Here is a 26,025-nt window from a genome sequence, read left to right as displayed (position 1 = left end):
GATCAACATTCTAAATCCATCTTCAAGGCAGATTTTGTGAAAAGAAATGAGACAAATATAAGATTCACCTTTTTTCTGTTTTTGAACATCCATAGTTCAGTGACGGGAGCCCTTACACAGATTTTTACTGTATGGGGGAAATATTCATAATGATAAAATTGAGAAAATTTCTAAAAGAGACCAAGACTATGCTGATACTCCAAATGGTTCAAGAACAGCTTCAATTTACCTTCGGTGCACCTTTCCATCTGCGTTTTTGGCAAAGTTGCCCTCGGTATCAGGGGTATTAAGCCAAACAAAAAGTGTGTTTGTAACTTACAAACAATCTTCTAAACATCTTGTGACCTTCTGGGTCATGCTGACTGAAACACATGATGACCTCCTCTCTCACACTGTGTCTACCTCACTTGTCTGCTCCTCTTTAGTTTTTATTCTCAACATGCTAAACTTTCTTCTTCAATTTATGTCTCGTCTCACTATCATTTTCATGTGCCTTTCACCCTCTATAAGTATCCAATACTGTGCGTCGTACAATCTCTCTACACTGAAAGCTAGAACATGAAACAAACATGACGTCATGAGTCGCGCCAAAAAATTGCGCTTATCTACACAAAAGCAAAGATTAATAAATGCTCTGGTGCGATGTCTTCTCATCGTAGACATAACTCTACAGACAAACTAAAATATTCACCTTGTTATCACTCTCAACCAAGTTAAGTATTTCCAAACTTTTAATCTTGTCATCAGCCAAACCACTTAATCTCATTCAAGAACGCACCCACACACTGGCACATAAGGTGAGTTCAGGCCAATACAGTAAACCGAACGTCTACTTCTTGTTACTAGTTACTATCGACCAAGCCGCAATCTCTTTCCGCATTTCTTCAAAATCGGACTGCATTCCAACAGGAAGCCAACAAGGAAAGGTCCAATATTCGAACAATTAAGCAAACAAGCCTATAGTTATACAGTTCCTATATAATCCTGCAGGTGCACTATTTTATGTGTGTTTAGCTGGCCAGCAAAATCATATAATATTATCCACATATGTAGACGACTTGTATTGGAAGGACATTGGCTGTTTACGAACTTCCCGTCCATACACGTTAATTTCTTATCAGGATCCTTTTCATCCGTGGTTCTACCTTTTTACTGATTTGTATCCCCATTTGCAAATTTTCGGATGAGGTAGCGAACCTCCATTCACAGTTACTCATACACTCTTTTCACTGTCCTCTCTCAGGCAATCGCTGCCACACACACACACACACACACACACACACACACACACACACACACACACACACACACACACACACACACACATCTTCACTAGTTCACCCAGGAACACTATTTCAAAATGGTTTGGTATTTGTCGCAAATTGAACCATTCACTTTCCCTAACAAACTCTCCCTCCATATTTGTTTTAAATCGAAGTGTTCAAACCTCATCATTCTCTTTATTTTCTCAAAAGTACTCGGTCCAACAACAATCAATCAAAAGTGCTTGAACCTTAATTTAGCAAAAGCGCTCGATTCTCTCTCTCAAAAGGGCTCGAATCTCGAAATTGCTTAATTTTACAGAAGTACTCTGTCCCGATCGAAGACAATCTTTATTGTGATGTGATTCTGTTTGGTCCCAGTGGCCCTTATACATCCCATCCTGTAGACTTGGGCTCCCTGTCTCCTTATCTTAAGTCAACAGTCTCAAACTTGGGTCTTAAACTGGACAGTGATTTTAAACTTGACTGACAAATTGGTGCCGTTGGTAAATCCAGCTTCTTTCATCTTAGGCAGTTGCCTGAAGTAAAACCTGTTCTTTCTCATGAGCACCTTGAGACAGTAATTCGTGCCTTCGTCACATCCCGGCTCGATTACTGCAATGCACTTTACTTTGGAGTCAGCCAATTCTCCATTAAGCGTCTCCAGCTGGTCCAGAATGCTGCTGCTCGCTTCTTGACTGGTACTCTGAAGAGGGAGCACATAACTCCTACTCTGGCATCCCTTCACTGACTCCCGATATATTTTTAGACTTCTTTTTAAGATCCTATTATTTGTTTTCAAATCTCTGAATAATCTCGCGCCACCTTACCACTCTGAGCTCATCCGCCCCTACACACCTGCCCGGCGCCTCAGGTCTGCGGACCAGACATTATTCGAAGTACCAAGAACTAAACGGAGGCTCAGAGGGGATCGAGCCTTTTCTGTTGCTGGACCCTCTCTGGAATGACCTCCCACTGAACATTCGGTAAGCCCCCTCACTGCCCATCTTTAAAACCCACCTCAAAACTCACTTGTATTCTTTGGCTTTTGATTCAGCATGACCCAGACTTGATCTTAGTTTTACTGTTTGGTGCTTTCAATCATCTTTGTTGCTGATTTATTGCTTTATTGTGGTACATATGATAGCTGCTCCGTGTACAGCACTTTATATGCAGCGATGGCTGTTTGAAAGTGTTCTATAAATACAGTTGAGTTGAGGATGTGGTCAGGTCCAGCCGCTTTTGATGGGTTGAGTTTTTGTATTGCTGCTTTCACCTCTTCTGTACAGAGATGAAAGTGGACTTTAATGAAAATTCCAGAACACACGTATATACATACATATATATATATATATATATATATATATATATATATATATATATATATGTGTGTGTGTGTGTGTACACACACACACCTGGCCGATCACGCATGAATTAGTTTACACAAAACGCTATTCAAACACTCGACATTCAATGATCAATCTTCCTTTTGTGTGCACACGTGCACCCTTTGTGGCTTCCGTTCTCGCCGAAAATTTAAAATCTCCGAGATATGGCGAGGCCATGAGAATGCGAGGCGAGGGTCTTACTCTTGTGGCGATGCCACTCGAGCTAAGCGCGCCTCAGCAGTTGATAGCCCGCTCTCTGCTGGGCGTGCGTCAGCGCGAACATGTACGCAAGTGCGTCTTTTGATTTCAACCAATCACCGCCGACGCAACCGACGTCACACACGACAACAGCTCAATTCTCCGGAGAAATTTTCATTAAAATTTGAAAATCCGGCATTACCGGAAAATCCGGAGGACTTTCATCTCTGTCTGTAGTAAATTCCACCTTTATGGACGCTTCATCAACTTGCTTTTAAAATTTGCCATTGGTAAGCCCTTTCATTCCTCGCTCATGTTTGGTTAATTTTAGGGCGCTTACTAAATGGTAATACTAAACGAACTTTGTCTACATTACCAATGAATTGTTTTCTACCATCCATAATGATTCTTGCCTGCTCTTTCCTTGCTGGGTTTGTTAAGCTTCGAAGTACTCTCCACATTTGTGTCTTACCCTTAACTAAGATGATCCTTCTTTGCTAAATTTCCAAGCAGCTTTCTGTCCTTAACGTAGTTTTTCACTTTTGTTCTTTAAACCTTACGCAGTAGAAACCATCATGCGCTCGCAGCCGATCTCTTTCTTTCTCAGCTTGGGTAATTTCTCTGGTCTTCCAACATTCATTTGTCATACCAACTGCCTTTAATCCAATCTTGAGTCTTGCTACCTTAACCCCACGGTTATTAAATTTTTCTTCTTCCTTGCTGACTTTCTGCCGTCGTTCTTTATGCCAGTCCCTGAACAGCTCATCTGTTTCCTCTGTGAGTGCTGGTACATCTCTGGACTTCCAATCTCAAACGAATTTCTTTTTTCTTTTATTTATCGCCGCCGGAAACATAATGGTGATGAATATTGGCTTGTGGTCTGATGAGAGTATGTTGGCAGCTCCCCATGAGAAGTACTCTGTCTGGGCCTCATGAACAATAGTGATATCGGGCGAAGAGAGGACACCAGTAGCTGGATCTTGCCGTGTTGGAGTACCATCGTTGGCGAAGGTCCCCTTCTCGTCCAGGACTTGATCTGTTAGTGAATGACCTCGAACATCAGCAGTCATCACGTTATCCCACAGCAGGTTGTGGGCATTAAAATCGGCACAGACAATACTATTCCATTCAATCGTGACCGGAAGCGCATCTTCATTATATCCGATGCGTTAGAGATAGGGCAAAGTAGCTGGGGGGGGGAATATAGATTTGTGATGGTGAAGTTCTCTAGATCTGGTGGGGGAATTCTGATACGTTCTTCCTCTAACCTGCATAGATTCATTGTCTTTGGGGTTAGTGCATAAGGTAGTTGTCTCTTGATCAAGATTGCAAGACCTCCACCTTTCGCTTCTCTAGGAATTTCCCTGTCTTGGCGAATTGCGACGTAGTTCCGGAAGCTGGGTATGTAATCGGTAGACAGGAGCTTTGTTTCTTGTATACAGTCCATATCAATATTCCTATCTTCAAGAGGGGTGTTCACACGGCAACATTTGCTCCGGTGCTGCCCCAGTAGAGCGTTCACATGTGCAAAGTTACACCGGTGTAGCCCCTGAAAACAGCTTACACCGGAGCAAATTTAACCCTGCTCAGGGAGGTGGTTTAAAAAATTGCTCCAGAGCAAATGCTCGTTTGCGGGTCAGCACCGATCTAAAATGGTACGTGTGAACGCTACAGGGTTAAAAATTTGCTCCGGAGCAAATGCTCGTTTGCGGGGGGAGTAGCCTCGCATAGCGAGGCAATTACATACGGTGAAAATGCGTTGCTTTCGTGCTTTGTTGTACTTCCGTCATCTGTTTGTCTAATAACGACACAAGTCATGATGGCGTTTGACTGGTGCTTTAGTAGAAGAATGGCAACTGGCAAAAACAGTAGCAAGCGGCACCTTGCCGCTTAGGTTATACCATCTCAACTAGAAAGGCGGCGGGGATAGTCCCCAAACATCATCTTTCCTTTGGTAGGAGACTGGGGCTTGGTACATAGAGCAGCGAATGGAATTAGGCTTCTTTGGAAGGCGCCCAGGATGTTGGAGCCATAACGTCCAGGGTAGTGAAAAAATCCAGATGGAAGTTGTTAGTTGAGAACTGTTCATAGCCTCCCGCACACCCAACACCCATGGGAGGTCGTTCTCGAGTTGTGGCTGTTGTAGCTGTTGACCAGGTCCATGGGGGAGGTGCTAAAGAGAGCGGTGCGGGTGGATAATTTATCAGTGAAGCAGCTGTCAGCCTGCTTTACTGATAAATTGAGGCAGAGAGACTTGTTCTTGCGGAAATGATCCCTTCTTGAATACATCGAATAAAGTTTTTGCAGATTTTTTTTTCAATTTAGTTTAATCAAGTGGTTGCACTTAATACAATTATCCAGATAATTCTTTTTAAGTCGACTATACATCTACTAAAATTTGTATCTGGATCCAGGTGATTTTATTTTGTGCAGTCACTTCATAAAATTTAATTGAGTAAATTCAACGCACTAGTTTTTCAGTGTATGGATTGTACGGAGGGTTTGCGTGTGGTGGGGTTGGGGAATGGGGAGGTATGTAGTGAGTATGTTAACATTTTGACATTTGCTGTCATTATACTCAACTCAACTTAACTCAACTGTATTTATAGAGCACATTCAAACAGCCATCGCTGCATACAAAGTGCTGTACATGGAGCAATTTAACATATACAACAAACAGTAAAGCACATCTGTAATAAAGACGGTAGAAAGCACCGAACAGCAAAACCAAGAAGAAATCTAGTCATGCTGAGTCAAATGCCAAAGAATACAAGTGAGTTTTGAGGCGGGTTTTGAAAATGGGCAGCGAGGAGGCTTGCCGAATGTTCAGTGGGAGGTCATTCCAGAGAGAGGGGCCAGCAACAGAAAAGGCTCGATCCCCTCTGAGCCTCAGTTTAGTTCTTGGTACTTCTAATAATGTCTGGTCCGCAGACCTGAGGCGGCAGGTGTGTAGGGGCGGATGAGCTCAGAGTGGTAAGGTGGCGCGAGGTCATTTTGAGATTTGAAAACAAATAAGAGGATCTTGAAAATAACTCTAAAATGTATAGGGAGCCAGTGAAGGGATGCCAGAGTAGGAGTTATGTGCTCCCTCTTACGAGTACCAGTTAAGAGGCGAGCAGCGGCATTCTGGACCAGCTGGAGACGCTTAATAATGGAGGACTGGCTGACTCCAAAGGCATTATAGTCATCGAGCCGGGATGTGACAAAGGCATGAATTACTGTCTCAAGGTGTTCATGAGAGAGGAGAGGTTTTACTTTGGCCAATTGTCTCAGGTGAAAGAAACTGGATTTAACAACGACACCAATTTGCCGGTCAAGTTTGAAATCACTGTCCAGTTAACATTTATCATCTGATGGGCTTTCTGCCATTCTGTTCCAGATGGATACCCCTTTGAATGGTTGGATGCCACTTCAGAAATGACTGTTAAAAGGGGGTGGACAGAAGATTTTTGGGGTTATCATGACTCTGATGTTGCTGCCGATTGATTTTTATTTTTTTTTGATAATAGAGGGTTTGGGGGCTGTGCACATGAAGTCCCCGAAGGTTGGAAGAAATAATTGGGTCAATAATGACAGCAATAAAATAATGACAGTAATATTAGTAATGTATCTGGATATTAATTAGAGACTAGATCTGCTTGCAGTTCTTCATAAACTACTTTTGCGCACTTGGATCTCTTGCATGGATTCTGGCAAATAATTTTCTGCATCCACCATGTCAAGGACTGTGCCTCTCAGGCACCAATTTTAAGCGTGATGATGGGAGCCACTTTGAGGACACCACAAATGTCTAACATTTAACGAGGTTTGATAATTGATTGAAAGTGTGCTTTTACGTTTTGGCTGTGGAACAATAGACAAGCTCCACACCCACAACAGGGTCCTCAAAGGTCCATGGGAGTATTGGATGTGCTTGTATGGGTTGTTTGATCCCTGTAAACCGGTGACAGAGTTGCCTTGCATGCAGTAAAAGTCAAATTTGTTTCCAGTTAGGGTTGGACTCAGCTGAGGCTCCCCAATATTACCGATTCTGTTCTAACCTTTTTGGACAGAATTTCTCGGTGCAGCCAACGCATTGAGGGAGTCTTGTTTGGTTGCCTCAGTATCGAATATCTGCTTTTTGCAGATGATGCGGTACTGTTGGTTTCTTCATGCTGTGATCTCACTGGAGAGGTTCGAATATGAAGCGGTTAGGATGACAATCAGCACCTCCAAATCTGAGACCATGGTCCTCAGTCAGAAAAGGGTGGAGTGCCCTCTCCAGTTGGTGGATAAGATCCTGCCTCAAACGAGGAGAAAAGTATCTTGGGGCCTTGTTCAAGTGGGATGGGAAGATGGAATGGGAGATTGACAGGCAGATCGGTGCGGCGCTTACAGTGAAGAGTTCTGGAACGGTCTGTCGTGGTGAAGAGGGGGCTGAGCCGGAAGGCAAAGCTCTCAATTTATCGGTCTATCTACATTCCTACCCTCACTTATGGTCATAAATTGTGGGTCATGACTGAAAGAATAAATTCCACAGACAAGCGGCCAAAATGAGTTTCATCGGCAGGGTGTCCGGGCTCTCCCTTTGTGATAAGATGTGAAGCTCAGTCATTGCACGGGCTCACAGTTGAGTCACTGCTTCTCTGTATTGAGGGAAGCTAGATGAGGCGGTTTAGGCATCTTGCTAGGATGGCACCTGGATGCCTCCCTGGTGAGGTGTTGCTGGCATGTCCCGCTGCAAGTTGGACCCGAGGATGAACCAGGTGACACTGGAGACGATGTCTCCGGGCTGTCTTGGGATCCCCCTGCAGGAGCTGGAGGAAGTGGTGAGGAAGAGGGGTGGCAGCGGGGGCATCTTTATCACTTAGCCATGTCCACCCATCAGCAATCAGCTTCAGCTTCATTCAAAGTCAAATATCACGTTGCTTATAAATATGAGCACAGCGCCATCTACTGTATGCCATTAACACAGCAGTACACTGCATCGTCCTACAATTTATCAGAATCTTAAAGAACAGAAAATTAATCACACCGCCACCAACATACAGCACGTTTGAATCACCCAATTCCGATGGTGAAAAAAACGGAACTTTGCTCCCACGTCCTAATCGAAACATTTACCTATGTGCTGAGGCACACTATAAACTTGTGATAAATTCTACAGCCACAAACCCCAATCACATAATTCGGATAGCATTTTTCCTCACTGTTCCCACCGGGGCATACTGAGGGTTAAAATGGAAAGGAAAGAGGATTAGGGTAAATTGGGATACTGGTTTGTATCGTTAAGATGACAGTGAAAATAAAATTCTATTCCAGGGATATGTATCATGCCTCTACATCTGATACATCCATCCATCCATCCAATTTCCGAACCGCTTGATCCTCACTAGGGTCGTGGGGGGTGCTGGAGCCTATCCCAGCCATCTCCGGGCAGTAGGCGGGGGACACCCTGAATCAGTTGCCAGCCAATCGCAGGGCACACAGAGACAAACAACCATCCACGCCCACACTCACACATAGGAACAATTTAGAGCGTCCAATCAGCCTGACATGCATGTTTTTTGGAATGTGGGAGGAAACCGGAGCACCCGGAGAAAACCCACGCAGGCCCGGGGAGAACATGCAAACTCCACACAGGGAGGCCGGAGCTGGAATCGAACCCGGTACCTCTGCACTGTGAAGCCGACGTGCTAACCACTGGTCTACCGGGCCGCCACATCTGATACAATACCTTGGCATTATGATGTTCTTTTGCAATAATTGCAGATATAATCACTGATGCTATTGTGATTTCAGAGAACTAGAAGACAAAGAGGAATGTGGAAGAGCCACATACTGCAGTTGCATATACATAGTTCCATTGAGGAACATCGTGATAAGAAAACAAAAACATTCTGTTGTCCTTCACAGCAACTTACTTGCCTCATGGACCAGAAAAACATATGTACTGGTACTGAAAACATATTCAGCAACTATATTGCATCAAGCCATGGTGCAATACAGTTGCTGGGGGTGTTTCCAGTACTAGTCCAAAAGGAATCAATACACTTTGTCGTACAAACAACAAGTGTTGACTTTGCTATTTCTTGTCAACCACTTCCAAATAGCATTATATCAAACAAAAATGAATTGACTTAACATCAATTAAAGGTTTTATGACTGACCAAGATAATACGATTGGATCAAATCAGCTAACAACAAATATTTAAGTTCTTCACAGTGCCTTCCTGTGTAACACAAACAGCCAAAGAAGGAGCTAAAACAATTCAATGGAGACCTGCTTTTCAGGTTTCTCAAATGCTTTCGGTTTCTGTTAACTGCCCTTAAATACGGTGGTACAGTGGTACAGTCAGCTTCAGAATGCTGGAGGCTGACATGCAAGGTAAGTGAAATTTTGAGATGTGGATGATGAAAAACACATTTTCACCAGGTAATTGTATGTGTGTGTGTATGTGTTTGTGTGTGTGTGTGTGTGAGCGAGAGAGAGCTCAACCAGTAATCAGCAACATTTTGGGTATTCTATATTTTGGGTCCAGCGACCTTTGTGAGGATAAAGCGGATCAGGAAATGGAAAGATGGATGGATATACTTTGGGAGTTGAAGTGATTAAAAAAAAAAGAAAAGAAACCAATTCTGGGTGTTAAAAAAAAAAACACAGGAGAGAGACCTAACAATGATATTGCCTTTAGGTTGCTAAAGACAAGCCATCAGAGGATCCCAAAACATGGCTGCCGTGAGCACTGAAGGACAAAACCCAACAGGTACATTCATTTTTAAAAGTATATGTAGCCGTGTCTTTGGAAAGACAAGACTGAACACAAAATAAAAATTTATGTGGGCTTTATTCCCACTGAAGACTGAGAAAGACTGAGCGGTTAACTGAATTTTAAGAGTTCAAAAACAAAAGGGATCAGAGATCACAGAAAATTATCTAACAGATTAAAGAAAATTACACAATAAAACAACAGTAGTGGTTAGCTTGATAGGAAAACAGAAATAAAAATACACTATTTCCAAGCCACAATACTCCATTAAACTCGAACAATCATTACAACCCAGTGTTTTGCAGTGTTGTGTCCAAGGACCGGCAACCCGAGGCCAAGGCCAAGGCCAAGGACTTGGAAAATTTTCCGGGGCAAGGCCAAGGCCAAGGACTTGCCTCCGAGGCCAAGGACCAAGGACTGATTTTGAAACTGAGGCCTAGCTGAGGACATGTATAAAACAATGCTATCATACCACTTGGCAGGTCTTCATGATTTGCAACACCCCTCCATTATAACCCCTTGCACTCCCTAACGCTTGAATGAAGTGTTTTTATTCAAAGAGTAGAACAGTCAGGGTACGTGTTATTTATACTGAGAAAAAAAAATAAAATCATATGGTATACATTTATGAATTAATGTTTTAGTGCAGTAGTTTCTTAATATGAAGTAAATCAACACTCAACAGGCATGACATGGCACGGAAGACAAGTTGAGAAAGACTTTGCATAGAAGTCAATCACTGACTGCAGAAAAGGCGGTAATCTCTGCAGTGATAATTTTACAGTTTATCCCAGGGACTCGCTGCCGCTGATCAGAAAAGTATGAGTGCCGTTATGGATTGAGAGAGTACTAATTTCGAATTCTGAAAGGGTCTACTTATTCAATTGCATATGATAATAACACAAACAACAACATATACAGTACATACAATGATAAACAAATGCTGCAAAAATATAAATAATTCAGGAGCAGGCCTGAGGATTTCGTAAATTCATGGCAACCGTTTTTCGGTTCCGTCGGATTACCCAATGGGAAACCACGATAACAAATGTTGGGTTCCGTAAACGTTCATCATGGGAACCCATTTTTCTATTTTGACTGATATTGATAATCAAGAATTCCGAAACTCAAAAGTATCATGTTTCAAGGGTCAATGTTTGTAAACGATGCATTAACAATGAACATTACATCAGCAGCTGTGTACTCCAGGTTTATTCCAAAAAATAAATGGATCAAAAACTGGTGTACTCATGTGGCATCATCAGAGTATTTTTTCCAATCTCACACTGCAAAGATTAATTGACTGGTAATCATTAATACAGGTAAGTATTGATGTGGCTTGACATCCTCTTCCCAAGACGATGCATGTGTAATCTACGATCAATTTGACGAAAGAATTTAACACACGTCATCATGAGTTCTACCAACAGTTAACATTAGCATTACTACACCTTGTGACGAATGTTTTATTCATAAAGTTACCATGCTACAACCAGTAAATTATAGAATAACCAATACTGTTTCATAATATTTTTCACAGCGATTAGCCTACAAATCTAATGACCAATTTGCCTCGTAATCGTGCCTCGTGTCGTATTTCGCTCTCGCGTTGTATTTCGCTCTTGCGTTCTGTGCATACGTCACAGGTGAGTTTAGTGGTACACCCTTTGGACGATTCATACGAAAAATCAGACTAGCATTCCCATTTCTTAAATATCGTAATTAGTAGACCTAGGTGAGTTTTTTTCACCGCCATCTTAAACTTTCATCTGCGCGATTCCTCAGTTTGCGGACTAAAATAACAACCCGCATGCGCACCTAACGTCGTCTGTTGTGTCCCCCCCCCCCCCCCAACACTGAAAACAAAACAAAACGAAAGTAAATTAGAAGAAACACACTCACACACCACATCACATCACAAACACACAAACAGGCGCAGTGAAATCGCGTGGATCACACAGTCAATTCAAGTGTGGTGACTTTTATAATTAAACAATTTTTCGGTACCGTGAAAATGACACCACGGAAACGACACGCTACCGGTCACGATTGTTACTGTGAAATCCTCAGGCTTGCCATAGTTTTTTTGTCTGTTTGTTTGTTTTGCCTGAGAAATTTCCTTGCGTCCCAAAAACGCACATTGTTTGGAACTGTGCGTCAGGGGCGGTTCTGGATCAATTTCACTGTGGGGGCCGGGCTGGGGCCAGGGGTTTTGATGGGGGGGCATATTCAACCCAGGGCTAAAAAGACAGATTCTAAATCTTATTTGACTTTTTATTTCTTGAGACTTTGAAATTGTAGTCATAACATTACAGTGATGAGAAAAAAACAGTATTAGGAGGGCTAAAATGTCTGCAAGCGTAACAATACGCCGTGTCCATCTGTTGAGAATATTCAAGCCAGGGGATGATATGGTACCAGCCTGCCGGGGACAAAAATTGCAAATACACTGAAGCTAGATGTTTTACATGCATATAATTATCCAAATTTTAAAAGGCAATGTCTTATATATTGATCCTGTTAAATAAAAATTAAAATAAAAGGGAGACTAAAAAAGTTACACACACACACACACACACGCGCGCGCACACAAACACACACACACACACGCACACACTCACATGCACACACGCGCACACACACACACACGCAAATAGCACTTGTGTCGTGGTAATTTCCTTCTCTGAGGACTGCTTCTCATTTTCCCGCTCATTTTTAAATGGCGCAGCGCACTAAAGGGTCCGACTAGAATGTTAAATCACGCACTTTGGTTCCACCTTTCGCGTCGGCGACTCGGCACGACTGCGTAATCTGCGCTCGGAGGCGGGGCCACAGGGGGGGCCAAAATCGGTGCTGCAGGGGCACTGGCCCCCGCTGGCCCCCCCCCAGAACCGCCACTGCTGTGCGTCCCGTGGGAAAATTATGCGTCTAGGACGCGGGACGCAGAGGTAACGAGATGGCTGAATCTCTAACCATTCTCTCAGTACTACTATTATTACCACTACCACTGCATTAATTAATACCTTCAACTTCACAATAATAATAATAAATAATTAAATCAACCATGATTTTAAACTATGTATTATCAATATTCATTATTCCAAACATGAGAAAGCATTCAGCAAACATAACTGGAATCGAGCAAAAGGACTCCAAATCCCAACGGCCAAACCCGGAAGTGAAGTGCCGACATTATTGACTCCAGCTGTAACGCAAATTACTTGGTTCAAACAAACATTCTAGTGCGACCGCACAAACGTGACGACTGTGCAAAAATAACTAAATAAAAGACACCACTGTTACAGAAAGGCTTTACACGCTATTTAAACTGCTGATCGCGAACGGAACGAACCGTGATTGAAACTAACTGTGATGCCGCTCTTTACACGTAGCGCTAACTGTTACCTGTCAGTGGCAGACCCGCCCCTCTTAAAGCAACAGAGTTAATCCATCAATATGGGTTTCCTTCGATGGAATTTATTAGATTCCTTCGTGATTTTTGCGGTCCTTATGCAAGGGATTCGAGGCTCTAATCCCTCATTGTGTCCGAGGACCGGCAATCCTAGGCCAAGGACTTGACTCCCAAGGACCAAGGACTTGAATCCGAGGCCAAGGCCAAGGACCAAGGACCGCCCCTCGGTCCTCGAGGCCAAGGACCGGCTCAAGGAACACATCTCTGGTGTTTTGAGAGGTGTACACACTTACTCAATACGTTCCGGCGTGTTGGGTGGACACGAAACACGTGGAAAAACATAAATTATCTCCCCTCTAAAGACACATAAAGCAGTTCATATAATTTCACAGTTAAAAAAAAAACACATTCACACCTTGTCACACTGCAAACACTTACGCTGTACAGCCGTTTACAGGACCAACCAGAGGAAGCATTCAATTTCCAAAACCACGATCTCTGACTCTAAAAATATTACAACAATCAATCACTCATCCAAATACAACCCAAACATGCGCTTCATGGTAAAGTAGTTCACAATACCAATTACCTGAATATCGCCTGGGTCACAATGACGATTATTGGTTTTTCAAGTTGGGACGAGCGGCATACACAGTTCAGTGACTATCTTCCTTCACGTGCATGTCATCTTCCCCCACTTCCTGGTCTGATTCTCGCTGGCGCTATATGTTCCCGCGTGATTTGATCTAGCATTACTTTTAAAGAGACAGTGCTATCAAGACAGCCCCCGCTACAATATTAAAGTATGGTTCACCTGGTTACATATAGACAAGAAAATATTTTGCATGTCTAATTATGAGAAGAGGGCAATAGGGCTTTGGGGTGAACTCAATTTGGGTGCAACTGAAAAAAAAATCATTAGCAACCTGTCGATGGAGGTTGGAAAGAGGGATGGAACAAAGTCTCCTGACTCTAAAGCTAAACACAACACAGAATGAGGTTTCAACGTTGAAGAACATTCCTTAACTCGGGTCGCGGGAGCAGCAGCTTTAGGAGGGAAGCCCAGACTTCCCTCTCCCCAGCCACTTCTTCGAGCTCTTCCTGGCAGATCCCGAGGCGTTCCCATGCCAGCTGGGTGACATAGTCTCTCCAGCGTGTCCTGGGTCGTCCTCGGGGTCTCCTGCCAGTGGTACATGCCCGAAACACCTCACCAGGGAGGCGTCCAGGAGGCATCCTAATTAGATGCCCGAGCCACCTCATCTGGCTCCTCTCGATGTGGAGGAGAAGCGGCTCTACTCTGAGCCCCTCCCGGATGACAGAGCTTCTCACCTTATCTCTAAGGGAGAGCCCGGACACCCCGCGGAGAAAACTCATTTCGGCCGCTTATATCCGGGATCTCGTTCTTTCGGTCACGACCCATAGCTCGTGACCATAGATGAGGGTTGGGACATAGATCGACCGGTAAATTGAGAGCTTCGCCCTTTCGCTCAGCTCCGTCTTTACCACGACAGACCGATACAACGTCTGCATCACAGCAGACGCTGCACCGATCCGCCTGTCGATCTCTCGCTCCCTCCTGCCCTCACTTGTGAACAAGACCCCAAGATACTTAAACTCCTCCACTTGGGGCAAGATCTCCTCCCCGACCCGGAGAGGGCACTCCACCCTTTTCCGACTGAGGACCATGGTTTCAGATTTGGAGGTGCTGATCTTCATCCCAACCGCTTCACACTCGGCTGCGAAACGCTCCAGTGAGAATTGGAGAGCCCTGCTTGAAGGAGCCAACAGTACCACATCATCTGCAAAACCAGAGATGCTATAGTGAGGACCGCCAAAACGGACCCCTCAACGCTTCGGCTGCGCCTATAAATTCTGTCCATAAAGGAGTCCAACCCTCACTGGAAACGATTCCGACTTATTGCTGGCAATGCGAACCAAACTCTGACATCGGCAGGATAAGGACCGAACAGCCCATATCAGGGGGCTCGGTACAACATACTCCCGAAGCACCCCCCACAGAACTCCCCGAGGGACACGGTCAAACGTATTCTCCAAGTCCACAAAACACATGTAGACTGGTTGGGCAAGTTCCCACGTACCCTCGAGGACCCTGCTAAGGGTGTAGAGCTGGTCCACAGTTCCACGGCCAGGACGAAAACCACACTGCTCCTCCTCACTCTGAGGCTCGACTTCCTGACGGACACTCCTCTCCAGCACCCCTGAATAGACCTTACCAGGGAGGCTGAGGAGTGTGATCCCTCTGTCGTTGGAACACACCCTCCGGTCCCCCTTTTTGAAAAGAGGGACCACCACCCCAGTCTGCCAATCCAGAGGCACTCTCCCCGATGAGCACGCGATGCTGCAGAGGCGTGTCAACCAGGACAGCCCCACAGCATCCAGAGCCTTGAGGAACTCCAGGCGGATCTCATCCACCCCTGGGGCCTTGCCACCGTGCAGCTTTTTAACCACATCGGTGACTTCAACCACAGAGATAGGAGAGCCCACCTCAGGGTCCTCAGACTCTGCTTCCTCTGAGGAAGGCGTGTTGGTGGAGTTGAGGTCTTCGAAGTACTCTGCCCACTGGTTCACAACGTCCCGAGTCGAAGTCAGCAGCGCCCCATCCCCACTGTACACAGTGTTAGTGGTGCACTGCTTCCCCCTCCTGAGACGTCGGATGGTGGACCAGAATTTCCTCGAAGCCGTCCGGAAGTCGGCTTCCATGGCCTCACCGAACTCTTCCCACGCCCGGGTTTTTGCCTCGGCGACCACCGAAGCTGCGTTCCGCTTAGCCAGTCGATACCCGTCAGCTGCCTCTGGGGTCCCACAGGCCATAAAGGCCCGATAGGACTCCTTCTTCAGCTTGACGGCATCCCTTACTGCTGGTGTCCACCAGCGAGTATGGGGGTTGCCGCCACGACAGGCACCAACCACCTTACGGCCACAACTCAGATTGGCCGCCTCAACAATCGAGGCACGGAACATGGTCCATTCGGACTCAATGTCCCCCACCTCCCCCGGGACATGGGAAAAGCTCTGCCGGAGGTGGGACTTGAAACTCTTTCTGACAGGGGATTCCACCAGACGCTCCCAACAAACCCTGAGAATACGTTTGGGTCTGCCAGGATGGACCGGCATCTTCCCCCACCATCGGAGCCTACTCAACACCAGGCGGTGATCAGTTGACAGCTCCGCCCCTCTCTTCACCCGAGTGTCCAAAACATGCGGCCGCAAATCCGATGATACAACCACAAAGTCAATCATCGAACTGCGGCCTTGGGTGTCCTGGTGCCAAGTGCACAGATAGACACCCTTATGTTTGAACAAGGTGTTCGTTATGGACACTCCGTGATGAGCACAGAAGTCCAACAATAAAACACCACTCGAGTTCTGATCGGTGGGGCCAATCACGCCCTTCCAGGTCTCACTGTCATTGCCCACGTGAGCATTGAAGTCCCCCAGCAGAACAAGGGAGTCCCCCGCCGGAATACTCTCCAGCACACCCTCCAAGGACTCCAAAAAGGGTGGGTACGCTGAGCTGCTGTTTGGTGCATATGCACAAACAACGGTCAGGACCCGTCCCCCCACCCGAAGGTGGAGGGAGGCAACCCTCTCGTCGACCGGTGTGAACCCCAATGTACAGGCACTGAGCCGGGGGGCAATGAGTATGCCCGCACCTGCTCTGCGCCTCTCACCGTGAGCAACTCCAGAGTGGAAGAGAGTCCAACCCCTCTCGAGAGAACTGGTACCAGAACCCAGGCTATGTGTGGAGGTAAGTCCGACTATATCCAATCGGAACTTCTCTACCTCGCACACCAGCTCGGGCTCCTTCCCTGCAAGAGAGGTGACATTCCACGTCCCTAGAGCTAGCTTCTGCAGCCGAGGATCGGACCGCCAGGGTCCCCGCCTTTGGCTGCTGCCCAGCTCACATTGCACCCGACCCCTTTGGCCCCTCCTATGGGTGGTGAGCCCATGAGAAGGGGGACCCGCGTTGCTTCTTCGGGCTGAGCCCGGCCGGGCCCCATGGGTGTAGGCCCGGCCACCAGGCGCTGATCAACGAGCCCCACCTCCAGGCCTGGCTTCAGAGGGGGGCCCCGGTGACCCGCGTCCGGGCAAGGGAAACTGAGATCCATTAATTTTACTCATCATTAGGGGTCTTTGAGCCGAGCTTTGTCTGGTCCCTCACCTAGAACCTGTTTGCCATGGGTGACCCTGCCAGGGGCATAAAGCCCCAGACAACTTATCTCCTAGGATCATTGGGACACACAAACCCCTCCACCACGGTAAGGTGACGGCTCACGGAGGGGCATACCTTAACTTTTCTTTACAAATAATGCCTTAATGCGGAACTCACACACAAAAACGGTACCGTTCCCTGTCGAGTAATTCTTTGTTTTAAAATGAAATGAAAACAAAAGAAAAAGAAAAAAAATCCTCGCTTCCTGGAACACTCGGTCAACCATTCCTTCATTAGGCTTTCTACCATCCACGCTTTCGTGTCAACTTTAATGACAATATCTTTCCGGAGGTTTTCTTTCGGCATATGTAACCAGGTGAACAATACTGTGACGGTTGTAGTGAATGCTGCCTCGTTTCATAAATGGAGCACTGTTCCTTCAAAAGGAGCATTGGATAAACTTGTGAGAATTCTCGTGAGGCTTAGACCAGGAAGTGAAGTGCGACGAATGCTGAGCTGTGCATATCAGACCTGATGTATCTGCAATCGGCTGGTATTAAGAGTAAAATATCGTCGTTTGGGAGTTTGAACGGTGTCGAATGGTGGGTCGTGTTAACAGCCATGAAGCAGGGGAGATTAGTTGTTTTCTGCATGTTTCGGGCACATACAACATGCCTGAAAATACTCACAAGCTACTACTGTTGACTAGTCTTGTATACTTTTCTATTTGTCCGTCCCATTTGACATTTTCAGTCTTTTATTTTATGAATGCTGGACATTTTCTTTGTTCAGTCGTGAATAAAGCCTTCTTAAAAATTATTTTGTGTTCAGTCAAGTCTATCATAGAACTGGCCAGACAGCTTTCGGATTGCAGCCCAGCTCAAAACACAGGTGTAATGCGCCCTCTTGTGGTCGGTTCTTTTCACTGTGACACATGACAGTGTCTCACTGTTCCCTTTTCTGCTCGTGCGCTCCCTGGCGGCCGTTAATCTTCAAACAGGCCGCATCATTAAATAACGCACAGGGTTGAAAGCGTGTGACAAAAGTAGTATCTTATAGTCTGGAAATTGTAGTACTTTTTTTTTTTTTTTTTACTTGATTGAAAACTTGAAAAAGTTTTCATTCAGGTAAGCATTAAGAATTGCTCTTCAATGCCATGCAGCACAGCACAAGCAGACAGACACACAGCACATGGTGAAAAAATATATCATTGCAGTCTGTTGGACCGAGAAGTGTACAACACAGCCAGCTTCCATTAGTGGTCAAAACGAAGCAAAAGGAAGCGAGGAAGTATCTGTGTGTATCTGCTGAGTGTACTGACTACACTGACCACTCCTGAGACAGTAATCATTGCCTTCATGGTGGCAAATAAGCTACAAGCCATGCTAACTGCTAAACTAACCGTAGATTGACACGGCTAGCGTGTTTTAACACTGAAATTAAGTGCTTGGATGAGTCCACTTTTCCAGACAATTTTCTGGAACCGCATAAAATCGTAGTGTATTCAATATTGCAAAGCAAAATGGCAGTCATTTTACAGTGAATATTCCCATCTACGGACTTCTTTCAAACGGAAATTCCCTCACCCAGAATAAAAACTGATGCATTAAAATTTCGACGACGATGTTACATAAAGGGCGGCCCGGTAGTCCAGTGGTTAGCACGTCGGCTTCACAGTGCAGAGGTACCGGGTTCGATTCCAGCTCCGGCCTCCCTGTGTGGAGTTTGCATGTTCTCCCCGGGCCTGCGTGGGTTTTCTCCGGGTGCTCCGGTTTCCTCCCACATTCCAAAAAAAAAAACATGCATGTCAGGCTGAGTGGACGCTCTAAAATTGTCCCTAGGTGTGAGTGTGGGCGTGGATGGTTGTTCGTCTCTGTGTGCCCTGCAATTGGCTGGCAACCGATTCAGGGTGTCCCCCGCCTACTGCCCGGAGATGGCTGGGATAGGCTCCAGCACCCCCCGCGGCCCTAGTGAGGATCAAGCGGTTCGGAAAATGGATGGATGGATGGATGTTACATAAAATGATCAATTCATAACAACGGAATTTCCACTACCCGGAACCCGTAAGCCATACGGAAGCATGCAGTGGTGCAAACACAAGCAAGTCCCGCTCAATACCACGGAATAACTCTGTTTGCGCCGCTATTTACTCTCATTGGATACAAAACGGCAACATGCAAGTGACTCTATTAGCATGAGTTTTACTGGAATAGTGAACGATTTTTTTATTTCTTTCAAAGCTCCGGGTTTCCTGAACGCAACATACTCATAGCTGCTCTGCCACTGGCTTACCAAGCATCATCCTGGGCTCCGATTGGCCAAGAGGGACCTCAATAACTATGTGTGTAGATAGAGTGGAATACATCCGATTTGCTGCTCAGAGTAAATTGCTTGTGGCTCGACGGACAGTTGAGTAAACGAACGTTTCCTGGAATGCTTTACTTGTTATCATGAAAAAAAACTGACGCTAACTGGAGCGCTAATTAGAGAGAAGGCGAGTTCCATCGCGCGAACAATGGCCATCGAGGATTTCAAAGCGTCCCGTGGCAGGCTTTAAAAGTTCATTGCATAACATAAGCTGAACAACACTGTCTTGGGAGGCAATCGAGGGGAGGTCGAGTTAGAGACAGTGAGTGAGTGGAAAGAAAAATCCACCGGGTCTGTGACTCGTCTCATTTTAGAGCAAATAGTGCTATGTTTGTTAGACTGTATTTTGTTCATTTACCTGTACAGCTTTTGGTTTAGAAATTGTGGTAGGAGCATATATTTTTGCATTTCATTGCTTGTGTTGTTACACATGTATTTTGTTCACATACTTGCATGTTCATAAAGGACATGTACCATGCTGATTTCCCACATAGGGAAATTCTGTTACAAGGAAAGATTGGACAGCGCAAAAGAGATTCCTTACTAGAGAATATTTACTGTATAGTGCAGGAGTTATACCTAAAGCTTGGAGCAATAATGGGCACAGTACACAGCAAGCATACAATTAGCATAATTCAGCTAAATGCTACAATTAGAAATAAGTATCCGACACTCGGGGCATGCAGGGTTTTGTCTGCTTGTAGCTTTGCAAGCACATTGACATGTTGGTTTAACTTCTTGATTTGCTTATGAGAGAGATGCATGTCATTCACCATTTCAAGTTCAGGCACAATCCAACGAGAACACAAATCTGTGTTTGAAATGGTGAATTAAATAAATTTCATGTGCAATATAAGCCTCAGTCCACACTACCACTACTGCTGCTGTTGTTGTGTGTTGTTGAGTTTTGTATTTGTTTTATTTTATTCTATTTTTTTTTAATGCATGAAGGAGTGGCACCCAAATTTCGTTGTATGCTATACAATGACAATAAAGGCGATTCTGATTCTGATTCTGAAATCATCTTCTCTTTCTCCTTGACAGTTCTGTTCGACTTCCTCTCCAACCTTGGGCTGCAGAAGTATTTTCCGAACAAACTCACTCTTCAATCTCTTTTGGAAGTCAACAAAAGCAGCATCTACGAAAAAGTTGTTCTATCAGAGGATGAAATACCATTTTATTTCCTCAGAAATCTGTTCCAAATCAATGCTGGATGCAGGTACTGCACTCCGATATTAAGCAGCCATGAAGAACATGAAGACAGTCTTGACCTCCTGGACATTTACACGGCATGTGAATCAGCAAGCAGAGTTCATCCCCTTGACCTGATAGTAGGTCTATTTCTTTGTGCTGACAGCTTCTTGCAGCAGGAAATGGCCCTCAAGATGTCTTTATGTCAGTTTTCGGTCCCACTGCTGTTGCCCCATTGCAACAACAACCAGTGTACGCTGATGCTGTGGGCTCTGAGGGAAATCGTCAAAGAGTGGTGTCCACATGATTTGTGTCAAACGAGAGGATTCGTCGAGAACAACATTGTGCAAGCAACTATTCCATTTTTTTCCTTTGTGAGGCTAAAAAACTGCAGTTTATCTAAATCTCGTTTTTTAAATCACATCCTCAGTCGCGGCCAGCAGAATCACAATATGTTTTTACACAGAGACATGGAAGGAGGGGCATGGCCTCGGAAAATTTCAAATACGTTGGTGGAGGTCTGTTGGTTCCTTCCTTGTGGGAGAGCAAATCTTGATGTATTCCCAGAGCCAGTTACATTTGCCAATTTGCGAGGAAACATTTGTGAGTCACTCACACAATTTACTTTTCTTTATGAAGTATCCAATGCAATCTTTGTATTCTTGGACAAAATTGAAGACAAGGAGCACCAAGTTCTGACAGCTCTTCAAGATGCAAAATCCAAAATCTATTTTGTTGTTAATCGCAAAGAGAATGGGTGGGATGATATGACGTCTGTCAAGAAAACACTGCAAGAACTGGATATACCAAATAGCAAGGTTAAAATCAACGACTCACGGGTGAACGTGGCAGAGTTTTCTCAGCGACTTTGTGGAGCCATCAAGAACTTACTGTGTGACGTCAAAAGCACAACAAGTATTGAAAATATGATCGAAAAAGCCATTGAATTGGGCCTGTGTGTGGATGAAAACCAAACCCTCGAGCAGAAAAAAGCTGCTGAAGAGATCATGAGGGGCATTAGTGCCCGAAGTATACCACACTACAAAAAACAAGAACTTCCTTTGCAAGGAAAAAATTGGAAGAGGCTTTCACAATTAGAGATGAAGGCATGCCGAATAAATGATGTTGCCACTGTTGGCGTTGAGCATTACAAAGCTCAGCTTCAGGATGAGATAAGACAAATCTGGGAAGCGCAAAAGAAACAGAAGCGGCCCAAAGGAATGCAATGTTTTATTGACACTTTAGCAATGAGTGACAAAGAGAGAAGGACTTATTTCTTGAAGTGGATGAAGTTCATCTTTAATACTCATTCTCGTGAAAAATTGACTGCTCTGCGTAACAAATTCAAAGAGCAATGCAGAAATAAAGACGCCAAACTCATTGCGGAGATTGATCAGAATTTGTCTGACAGCTCCTTAGGAGTGGAACATTACATGAGAGAAATGGGACTCAACTACGAGGTTTCCATGCATTCAGACGATAGCGCGGAGAAATTGGTTCATTTGCCCGCTGTCGCTGCTGAAATGCTGTTGGATGGTTATCCATTGGAGTTTTTGGACGGAGATGCGTCAAACATCCCAGAGAAGTGGGTGACAGATGTTCTCATGGAGCTTCACAAGAAGGTCGGAGGGAAGAGCAGGCTGTTAGTTCTGGCTGTGCTTGGTGTTCAAAGTACTGGAAAATCAACTCTTCTCAACACCATGTTTGGCGTTCACTTTCCGGTCAGCAGCGGCAGATGTACAAGAGGGGCTTACATGCTGTTCCTCAGAGTTGGAGACGATATACAAACTGAGTTGGGTTGCGACTTCATCCTTCTCATTGATACCGAAGGTCTGAAATCCCCTGAGCTTGCACAACTCGAAGATAGCTACGAGCATGACAACCAACTGGCGACCTTCGTCATTGGCTTGAGTGATGTCACCGTGATCAACATTGCAATGGAGAATGCAGTCGAAATGAAAGATGTCCTGCAAATTGTCGTCCATGCCATCATGCGAATGAAACAAATAGGGAAAAAACCAATCTGTCATTTCGTGCACCAAAATGTGGCCGGAGTCTCAGCTCATACCAAAAACTTGACAGAACGTCAACATCTGTTGGACCAACTCAACGAAATGACAGAAATTGCAGCCGAAATGGAGAGAAACCCTTTGATTCAGGCATTCACAGATGTGGTTGACTATGACTTGGAACACAACAACTGGAACATCCCGGGACTTTGGCATGGGACGCCTCCGATGGCACCAGTGAACATTGGTTACAGTGAGGCTGTCGCGGAGTTTAAGAAAAATCTTCTGGAGACAGTTGGAAAAGAAAGAAGCGATGCCTTCTCAAAGATCCCCGAGTTTCTCGAATGGATGAGAAGTCTGTGGAAGTCAGTGAAGTATGAGAACTTCATCTTTAGTTTCAGAAACACACTTGTGGCCCATGCTTACGACAGCCTCTGCAAAGAGTTTTCACAGTGGGAATGGGAGATGCGAAAAGAAATCCTCTCCTGGCAGACAGCAGCAGAATTTGAAATCTTAAATGCAAGCAGTGAGGCTGACTCGGAAACATGGGACGCAGTGGTGGCATCAAAGAAATCAGAACTATGCGGGGAAATTGAAGTACAAAAAGGCAAATTGAATGCCAAACTCTATGATTATTACCGAAAGAAAGACAGACGTGTGAATTTGATCGAGAAATACAAAACCGACTTCATTAATAGTATCACAGGTCTGTCCAAGGATATTCTGTATTCAGTGAATACTAATTTGGACAGAGTCCTTGAGCTCAAGACCGGTTTGAAAAAGGCCCAGGACATCCAACGAGAGTACCGTGGTGTGATTGAAGAGAGAGTCATGAAACTTCTGAGTGACTTCAAAGACGTCAGGCTGTCTGATGACCAACTGAGAGAGGAGTTTGACAAAATGTGGGCTACCACTACGGCCAACGTACCCACAGTGAACGAACAAGACATACCTGCCTACATTCTCGCCCAACTGAGGAAAAATGTTCTCCATCGGAACGTGAATGAGAACTTCAGAGATATTGAAAACCTCATGCACTTGGGAATGGGCCAGTTTAAGACCAGAAGCGACCATGTTGACTCCATCATGAAGAAATTTCAACATATGTACAAGGGCAATTTACAATTGTTTGCAGACAATGTCATCGCAACGTCCATTCAGTTTATTCGTGATAAAACGAAGTCCAATGGTGACTACCATGACTCTTTCCCAAGGGATCTGCTGCAGTGGATTGATGAATTGCTTAATCAAGGGTACAAGTGTCACCAAACCAATACTCAGTTTGAGATTGACCTCAAACTTCATATCTGTGGCATTGCCGCAAGAGAATTTCTCAAGATGCACCAACGATTCCTGTCGAACAATGACCCCCGAACGCAGCTGGAAAAGTACAAGCACCAATACTTGTCGGATTTTCTGGATTTATACAAAGAGACCGATCACTGCCAACGCAAAGCAAACAATTTTGTCCAGCTCTGTATCAAGCCGTCCATTGAGGACTGCATCAACCGATCTTTGGGAATTGACATTGTCGATGAGATTTTGACAAGCAGTCATTCCATGACTTACAGTTCACGCTCGTGTTTCCAATTCGACATTCAGAAAGAGTTACTGCTGAAAGATGACTTCAACAGTTTTGTCAAGTACATATGTTCCTATGAAACATATGTGAAGGATCAGATCCTTGAACACATCTGCCAAAAAATGGACCAAGACGGTTTATTGTGCAAATTGAAGAAGAAGAAGTTGGAGGATGTAGTTTGTAAGTTATTAAATGCAATGGAGCAGGCCTCAAATAAATTGTCAGATGATGACACAAACATTCCGAATCTCGTCAACCAAATGCGCAAATATCTGATTAAAGACATTGTCATATCAGAAGAGGCACAACAGCACAGTCTGTTCCAGATCCAAAGCACGTGCGAGTCATTTACACAAAGCTTCATTGCAGCCTTGACTACATTAAAGGAAACACTCCTTGATGAATTTTCCAACACTGATGACACAACCAAAACGCTTAATAAACTTGCAATCAAACCGCAGAATGAGCTATTCAAGAGAATATTCGGATGTGGACAGCAGTGTCCATTTTGTAAAGTTCCCTGCGAAGCAGGTGGCAAAGAACACAGCAAACATCATGCGGCTGTACATCGACCACAGGGTCTTGGAAGATACAGAAATGATATCACAGAAGACCTCGTTGAATCGCTGTGTTCAACTGACGTGCAGAGTGATTGTAGATTTCTAAACCCCGCAAAACAAAGAGAGTGGGTTCAATACAAAGACTATGCTACCATCTTTCCTGACTGGCACATTCCCCCAGACCCCACAATGGAAGCATCAGACTTTTGGAAGTATGTCCTGGTACGCTACAATAAACAATTTGCGAAAAGGTATGAGGCCAAGCCGGCAAATGTTCCACAGGCCTGGAAGAAAATCACAAAGGAGCAAGCACTGAAGGGTTTGAGAGACACGTTCGGCATGACAGGAGGTAATTTGTAGTCTCATTGTGTGAGGTGAAAAATGATATGCAGTGTCCCCAGGTGGAGAAGAGAAAACCTCACAATGTATCATAATTTTGCTTGTTGAAAAAAAACACTGTCAAAAATGAATTTCAGTGTATCATGAAATTGTATTCACCTATCTATGACGTTCCACATTATTCGTGAGGATAAAGGTAGCGGACTTCAATAAAACAAAAGTCACGTGGTTTGGTTGAATTCCCAAATGTTGTTATTCTAATTGTTTTGTTTAGCTTTACAGTCAGCTTCAGCTGTGAGTAAATGCACTGCTTGAAAAAGCATATCTTTTTTGAGGAAGTGTTCCTGCCTGTCAAACTATACATGTGCTTAGAGAGTGGCGAAGAGACATCATCCACTTTGTTCCAGCACCCACTTTCTTTGGAGCCACAGTTGTGGAAAAAAAAGAAATTTGACAAAATACACGCACACAAAAAAGAACAATGTAAGCCATTTTACTGATAGGCAGTTTATTCACTTTCTTGTGAAGTTTCTGCTCCCATCTCGAGGTGAAACGCTAAAAGCTCACCGACAAAAAAAAAAAAAGAAAAGAAAAAAATACGAACAAGCGATGGTCCATAACTCAAAAAATGTCAGGCTCTTGTTAAATCAAGGTACCACTAAACACTGTATTTAGACACAGACAGAATATTTTCAACAGCTGGTGTCATGGACTTGCTGATCTTTATCATCTGAACCAATTTTTGTTCGAGACCCCACAGAGGATTAGCAAAGTGTAGCAAGTGTGTACTTAGT

The 26,025-nt window shown here is 44.6% G+C and overlaps 1 protein-coding gene across 1 annotated transcript; it reads left to right on the top strand.

The window, feature by feature from the left end:
- Positions 1–9,163: 9,163 nt before the first annotated feature.
- LOC147207193 (up-regulator of cell proliferation-like) lies at positions 9,164–25,470 on the top strand. Its single transcript, XM_086106264.1, has 3 exons — positions 9,164–9,215; positions 9,523–9,594; positions 20,595–25,470. The coding sequence occupies exons 2-3, from the start codon at positions 9,558–9,560 to the stop codon at positions 25,250–25,252; spliced, it is 4,695 nt and encodes a 1,564-aa protein (XP_085962390.1). The 5' UTR covers positions 9,164–9,215; positions 9,523–9,557; the 3' UTR covers positions 25,253–25,470.
- The last annotated feature ends 555 nt before the right edge of the window (positions 25,471–26,025 follow it).

This window comes from Hippocampus guttulatus, chromosome 3 (assembly GCF_054856545.1).
Source record: "Hippocampus guttulatus isolate MCC_2025c chromosome 3, RoL_Hgut_1.0, whole genome shotgun sequence".
Taxonomy (NCBI): Eukaryota; Metazoa; Chordata; class Actinopteri; order Syngnathiformes; family Syngnathidae; genus Hippocampus; species Hippocampus guttulatus.
This window is presented reverse-complemented; position numbering and strand designations above follow the sequence as displayed.